Source organism: Babylonia areolata, chromosome 24 (assembly GCF_041734735.1).
Source record: "Babylonia areolata isolate BAREFJ2019XMU chromosome 24, ASM4173473v1, whole genome shotgun sequence".
Classification (NCBI taxonomy): domain Eukaryota; kingdom Metazoa; phylum Mollusca; class Gastropoda; order Neogastropoda; family Buccinidae; genus Babylonia; species Babylonia areolata.
Genome location: NC_134899.1, coordinates 10,499,641 through 10,507,140, shown reverse-complemented (window position 1 = coordinate 10,507,140; position 7,500 = coordinate 10,499,641). Strand labels below are relative to the sequence as shown.

The 7,500-nt window shown below is 46.1% G+C and overlaps 2 protein-coding genes across 2 annotated transcripts in view; both read left to right on the top strand.

Annotated features, from left to right (window-relative positions):
- The window catches only part of LOC143299163 (protocadherin gamma-B7-like), a 1,513-nt gene extending 1,432 nt beyond the window's left edge, over positions 1 to 81 (top strand). Inside the window, exons 1-2 of the mRNA XM_076612293.1 lie at positions 1 to 24; positions 59 to 81. The exon at positions 1 to 24 is cut by the window's left edge and continues 1,432 nt beyond it. Coding sequence (XP_076468408.1) covers positions 1 to 24; positions 59 to 81 — 47 coding nt within the window. The remainder of the gene's footprint in view (positions 25 to 58) is intronic.
- LOC143298887 (uncharacterized) overlaps positions 17 to 7,500 on the top strand; it is a 138,456-nt gene continuing 130,972 nt past the window's right edge. The window contains exon 1 of the mRNA XM_076611898.1: positions 17 to 1,419. Within this exon, the coding sequence (XP_076468013.1) occupies positions 139 to 1,419 (1,281 nt within the window). The 5' untranslated portion in view covers positions 17 to 138. The remainder of the gene's footprint in view (positions 1,420 to 7,500) is intronic.

Sequence of the window (7,500 nt, the reverse complement as noted above, 5' to 3'; positions counted from 1 at the left end):
CCTCTTCCTTCATCATCCACGTCCGTGACGAGAACGACAACGCCCCCATCTTCGGCAGCCCCGTGTACCACCTCAGCGTGAAGGAGAACATGCCCGCGGGCCGCTCCGTCTTCCAGGTCCTGGCCATGGATCCCCGACATGGGCAACAACGGCAACATCACCTACACCCTGCTGGAGAACCCGGAATCCGCCTTCAACATCGACCCCTTCACGGGCATCCTCAGCACCATGAAGAAATTTGACCGCGAGAGCCGGTCCCGGTACCGCCTCGTGGTCCAGGCGAGGGACCGAGGCATGCCCGCCATGTCCTCCTCGGCCACCGTGCACGTCAACATCAGCGACATGAACGACAGCCCCACCCACTTCGCGCAGTCGCACTTCGAGTTCTACGTGGAGGAGGAGCAGCCCCGGGGCACTGTGGTGGACAGGCTGCGGGTGGTGGACCTGGACGAGCAGACCTCCAACCAGCTGCAGTACTCCTTCCTGCCCGAGCTGGGCGCCCCGCCAGAGTTCCGCATCGACGTGTCGACGGGCCGGATCCTGACCACGCGGCCCCTGGACCGGGAGAGCGGGATCGGGGAGTTCGACTTCAAGGTGTTCGTGGTGGACGCGGAGAACGTGCTGTTCAACGACACGGCCTCGGTGAGGGTGACTGTGACGGACATCAACGACCACGCGCCCAACATCACCTTCCCCAGCAAGCGGAACCAGAGCGTGCACCTGCCCTACACTGTGCCCGCCGGCACCATCGTGACGCGCGTGCTGGCCCACGACCGGGACAAGGGCGAGAACGGGTCGGCGGGCATGACCTACAACCTGGAGGGCGGCGACAACAAGGACATGTTCCTCATGAACGGCATCAACGGGGAGCTGATCCTGACGCGGCGCCTGCACCCGCAGGACGTGGGCACGTACCGCCTGAGGGTGTCGGTGCAGGACAGCGGCCACGCCGTGCAGATGACCACCATCGCCAACCTGGACATCGTCATCACGCGCAGCAACTCCTCGGGGCTGTTCACCTCCGGAGGGGAGGGGGACCACAACATCGCCATCGTCATCACCCTGGTCTGCGTCACGCTGGCCCTGGCCCTGGCTGTGCTGGCCACCATCTGCATCATCCGCCGCATTGACCGGGAGCGCAAGCATCATACGGGCACCAAGAAGGAGGAGCAGAACATCTACAAGCAGGAGACCCTGCCGCCGCCGGCCTCCGTGGAGGAGAAGACCCCGGCCATGGAGAACTACGAGAACGAGATCGAGAAGCTCAAGCGCAAGATCAAGCGGGAGCTGAGCTTTGTCAGTGACGACGACCTGCTGGAGTCCACCGAGTCCGTCAACAGCGGTGGTGGCGGAGGGGGTGCGGCCTCCTTCTCCACCTTCAAGAAGTCGTCACCGCTGTCTACGCCTCAGATGTTATCCGTGAGTACTGATTGACTGACTGACTGCTTGCTTTCTCGCGTGTCTTGTGTTCGTTTTCGTCTTGTTGAGGAGGAGTAAGCCGGGGATGTTTTCCAGTGAGTCGACTTGTGTGACTGCGTTGTCTGTTCATGAGTAAGCCTCAGCTGTTTTCTTTGAGGAAGTCTAGCTGTATGTTTGAGTTCGTCCTTTGAGTAGACTTGTGTGTGTCTTTCTTTGTCTGTTCAGGAGTAAGCCTCGACTGTTTTCTTTGAGTAAGACCAGCTGTATGTTTGTGTGTACATGTGTGTTCACGAGTAAGCCTCGACTGTTTTCTTTGAGTAAGTCTAGCTGTATGTTTGTGTTCGCCTGTTCAGGAGTAAGCCTCGACTGTTTTCTGTATGTAGACTTGTGAATGTCTTTGTTCGTCTGTTCGAGCGTAAGGAGCCTTGGATGTTTTCTCTGAGTAGAATTTTTTTTGTTGTCTTTGTTGGTCTGTTCTTGCGTAAAGAGCATCGGATGTCCTCTGTATGTAGACTTGAGTTAACCTTTGTTCTGACGTAATTAAGCCTCGGATGTTTTCTGTGAGTAGACATGTGCGTGTCTTTGTTCGTCTGTCCAGGCAAAAAAAACAAACCCAAAAAACCTTGGATGTTTTCTATGAATAGACGCGTGTGTCACTGTTCGTCTGTTGGTGGACTGGCGGAAGGGGATGGGTTGTTCTGTACTCTGATGCAGTGTGTTCTTGCGGGACTGCTCTCGTAGACTCTTTGGCTGTGTGTGTGTGTGTGTGTGTGTGTGTGTGTGTGTGTGTGTGTGTGTGAGAATGTTGGGTGGTGGTTGATGTGTGTGTGTGTGTGTGTGTGTGTGTGTGTGTGTGTGTGTGTGTGTGTGTGTGTGTGTGTGTGTGTGTGAGAGAGAATGTTGGGTGGTGGTTGATGTGTGTGTGTGTGTGTGTGTGTGTTGGGTGGTGGTTGATGTGTGTGTGTGTGTGTGTGTGTGTGTGTGTGTGTGTGAATCTGTCTCTCGCTGTCTCTGCCTGTCTCCCTCTTTCTCTTCCTGAATCTATCTCTCTCTCTCTCTCTCTCTCTCTCTCTCTCTCTCTCTCTCTCTCTCTCTCTATATATATATATATATATATATATATAAAATATGTATATGTGCGTGTGCGTGTGTTTACATGCGTGTGTGTGTATGCGGGTTCATGTGTTTGTGTTATATTGTTTGAAAAACAAACAAACAAGAACAAACAAACAAAACAAAACAAAAAAACAACAACAACAACAAAAACAAACAAACAAACAAACAAAACAACAACAAACAAACAGAAAACAATACTCCTTCATGAAACGATCGCAATCAACGTTTTTGATTACTGTGGATCATGAACAATAATCGTGGAATAAATCGTTTCATCAAAATCGGTCCTTGACACTGAAACAAAAGGAAGCTATGTTTATTGACAACTTGAAATAATAAAACAAAATGGTTTCCATTGGAGGGTAAAGTTGATCCGTGGAACTACTTTCCAAAATCACTTTAACAGCTGCATTCCTAGGCTAAGAGAGTCGCTTTCAAAGATTAAGGTTTAACTCACTCAGTACGGCCAGTCCTCTCTTCACCTCTACACAGACCCCTCGGATGTCCAGTGGGTGCCTGAATGACCCAACCTTTAGCTTCCGTCGTCAGAATTGAGATATTCTTTGTCAACATTCACCTCTTCAGTATAAGAGCCTTCCGCTTGCAATATTTTGATGATGGTAATTGAGGTGAAACGCTGTTAACGTCGTCTCTTTCGCCGTTCGTATGGAGAGAGTTAAAGTCTTGATACACGAAGTTTATATATGTTTGTGAATACATTTCGTAGACATAATTCCTCGCAGACGCAGAATTACATATTCTCCATGCTGTGTCTAATATTTACTCGTTACTTCGTTTTTATTTAGTTGGAAGTTACTGTTAGAAAGACTTTATATTAAGATTTTACCAAATCGAGTTTTTCATCTTGAACAGTACTCGTTCTCCAGTAATAGTGTTGCCAGTGAGTTACATTTTATTCATCTGATCTGCGTAGGCTAAACGTTTTATCGTTAAAGGAAACAAAATATTCTTTTTCCATATGTAGGTATACTTGCTCAACAACAAACGTTTCTTCATGATATCGAGTTGCCTGATTTAGCTGACATTTTAGGACAAAAGTTTTATCATTAAAGCAACGAAAAAGTTGAAGTATATAAGTAGAATGTTGTATTTTTTGAGTGGCGGAAGTCATTTTACATTTATTTGATTAATTTTCTTGCCAATTTTGAGTTATTTTTCCCAGTTGATATATATATATATTTTGTTGTTGTTGTTCTTTGTGTTAAAAAAGAAAAGCCATCGAAAACTTTACTTATCCGTCACAACATGTTTTTTTTTTCCCCCTATCCTTTATAGACTTGACATGAAAATAAAACAATGAAAGGTTAGACTGACATGAAAAAAAATAAAGCAATAAAGCACAATGCAGCGCAACTCAGCGCAACGCAACACAACTTCTGAGAATGAAAAAAAGCACACAGTAGCACCATACTGCTGTTTATGACTCCCAACTCTATATCTCTCCCCACTTCTCTGTCAAGTCATGTCACCAAACAAAGAAGTAATAAAACAACACCACGCACACACAAACACCCCCCACCCCTTCTCTCTCTCTCCCTCTCTCTCTCTCTCTCTCTCTCTCTCTCTCTCTCTCTCTCTCTCTCTCAACACACTCATGCGAGCAAAGATAACGTCAGTCACAATTGGAGAATGTGTGTGTGTGTGTGTGTGTGTGTGTGTGTGTGTGTGTGTGGAGGGGGGTGGAGGTGGGAGGAGAGGAGATAGAGAAGGGGGGGAGACAGACAGACAGATAGAGGGAAACAATATCGATGAAGGTAACCATGACACACACCACGATCACAGCAATAATTATATATATATATATATATATATATATATAGAGAGAGAGAGAGAGAGAGAGAGAGAGAGAGAGAGAGAGAGAGAGAGAGAGAGAGAGAGAGATGTACATTTATGCTTCCCCACCCCCTTCTTTCATATTCGTCTTCTTTTCTGTCCTCTTTTGTTCTCCCCTTATTACATTTTCATTGGGGGGTGTGGGTGGGGGTTTGGGTTTCCCGTAAGTCGGTGACTTTTGTCATGAAAATGAAGTTATAATTATTGTCGTTCCCTTTTCTGTTCTGTTTGTAACGTTTCACTTTACTTTATTTATCTTCTCTCTCTTTCTTTCCTTCTTTCTTTCTTTCTTTTTATAATCTTTTTATTTGACAAATCTAATTTTTTTCTTAGTGTTAGTATTTCTCTATTTCTTTCTGCATCTATTCCTCCTCCTCTCTCTCTCTTTCTCTGTGTCTCCCTCTCTCTTCCTCTCGTTTTCTATCTCTCCTCTCTCTCTTTCTCTCTCTCTGTCTTCCTGTCTCGCTTTCTCTCCCTTCTTCTCTGTTTCTCTCTCTCACCCCCCTCTCTTTCCCCTCGCTCTCTCTCTCTCTTTCTGTCTCTCTCTCTCTCTTTCTGTCTCTGTCTTCCTGTCTCGCTTTCTCTCTCTCCTCTGTTTCTCTCTCACACACCCCCCTCTCTCTCTCTCCCCTCGCTCTCTCCCTCTCTCTCTCTCTCCCCTCGCTCTCTCCCTCTCTCTCTCTCTCCCCTCGCTCTCTCCCTCTCTCTCTCTCTCTCTCTCTCTCTCTCTCTGTCTTCCTCTCTCGCTTTCTCTCTCTCCTTCTCTGTTTCTCTCTAGCCCATCTCTCTCATTCTCGTTTTTCCCTTCCTTCCTTTTGTGTGTGTGTGTGTGTGTGTGTGTGTGTGTGTGTGTGTGTGTGTGTGTGTGTGTGTGTGTGTGTGTGTGTGTGCATTCATGCAGCTTTCAAGCTCTTCGCCCTCTGGCAAGTCTGTTTGTGGAGAAGCGATGTCCTGCTGAAGCTGTCGTTCATATAATTATATAGTAGGTCGTTCCGACCCAAACGTCAGCTCCCGGGAGCGCCTACCACCCTCACTCATCACTCCATACCAACCAATCCACCCTTCCCTAGCTTTTCTTGTCATGTCCGCTCTTTGATGTTCGCCGCCAGAGCAGGTCATAAACTTCCTCACCCACCACCTCCCCCCTCTTGCCTGCCCCCGCCCCCCTCCTCCCCAACCCAACACCCTTCTACTCGCATCTCTCCCCCCTCCCTACCCCCCCACGCCTTGTAACAACCCCCACATCCCCCCCCCCCCAACCAACCCCCAGGCGAACAGCTAATTAACTTGGTTGGCCAACTAGGCAAACCAGCCAGAAATGGGCGGTTGCATTAACCAGGGGGATATTAATAAACAACTGCCCGCTCGCCATAACCCTCGTCAGGGGCCAGGATTGGGCAGTTAGCTTTCCGGGACGATGTGATGATGTAATAATAATGATAATAATAATAAGAAGAAAAAAAGGGGGATAAAAGGGAAAAAAAAAAAGAGATGAAGAAACTTCTGTGCTTTTAGTAAGGCCATGTGTTTCCTGGCGTCCCCCATGCATATTTCATTCCATTTTATGACTGATATGGCGTGTGTGTGTGTGTGTGTGTGTGGGATGTGGGGGAGATGGGGTGGAGGGGATGGGATGGGCTACCCGTTATTTAGCTACTTTGGGGTTCTTGGCCTGCGGGTAAAATAAAAAGAAAAAAGAAAAAGAAAAAAAAAGGATGTTGTAAAAAATAAAACGAAAAAAAAAGCTAACCAAAAAAAAAAAAGAAGAACATTAGGGTATGAACATTAGGGTAATGATGGTTGTGTGTGTGTGTGTGTGTGTGTGTGTGTGTGTGTGTGTGTGTGTGTGTGTGTGTGTATTGTTTTCGTGTTGTTGTTTTTTTTTGTTCAAGGACGCCCCCTCTCACCCATGGTAAAAACAACAACAACAACAACAAAAAAAAACACCTAAAAAAAACACAAAAAACAGCCACCAAAAATAGCTGATATCGTTTGTCAGTTTGAATGACGCTGTTGATAATGCATTGCTTTTTTTTTTTTGTTTGTTTGTTTCTTTTTTGTTGGGTTTTTTTTTGTGTGTGTGTGGTTGTTTTCTTTTCTTCATCTTGTGACCATGACGTTATACATGGAGGACATGTTTTTTATGGTCTGATCAGGGGAACGGAGTGGCCGCTGGCGTCCTGAAAGATTCGGTGGCTTTGAAGCAAGCTGATAGCGCTGCTCTAATCAGTACCACGTGTTTGTATGCAGACATCCCATAATTATGTGGGCGAGATGAAGGGATTCGCCGGGGGGGAGGGGGGAGCTGGGGGGGGGGGGGGGGAGAATGAAAAAGAGAAAGTGGAAAAACAAGTCAGAAAACAAAAAGTGCAATCAAACAAGTATCTTCTTTGTCTGAACGTAAGTAGTTACCTTCTTCTTCTTCTTCTTCTTCTTCTTCTTCTTCTTCTTCTTCTTCTTCTCCTCCTCCTCCTCCTCCTCCTCCTCCTTCTCCTCCTCCTCCTCCTCCTCCTCCTTCTTCTTCTCCTCTCTCTCTCTCTCTCTCGCTACTACATATATATGTGCTTTAAAAAGAAAGAAGAAAAGGAACCAAAAAAAAAATAAAAATAAAAATAAACGGTGGAAGCCCCCTCCCCCCCCCCCCCCGCCACCCACCCCCCTTCCAAAAAAAAAAAGCAAAGAAAAAAAGAAGAAGAAGTAACAGGCATCGCAAAGAAGAAGAAGAAGAAGAAGAAAAAAAAGACAAAAATAGACGAAAACGTGCATGAAACAACACTTTAGCTTTGTAAATATTTACAATGAATCCACTTCTCTCTCTGAATGATATCCCACCTCGAACCAATAAACCTAACCCACCCGCTCTTTGAAGCAAGTCTCTTTTTTTTTTCTCTTTTTTTTTTCTTTTTTTCTTTCTTTAAGGAAATATTTGCCATCATTCTGAAATCCCAAAACAAAAAAGAAAACAAAACAAAACAAACAAACAAACAAAAACCCACACAATCCGTTCTGATCAGCGAAAAGAAAACAGTAAAAGCCTTAATTAAAACACGTGGAGATAATTCTTCGATGACATTTGTTTTGTGTGGGTGACGAATGAAACAAAAAATAAAT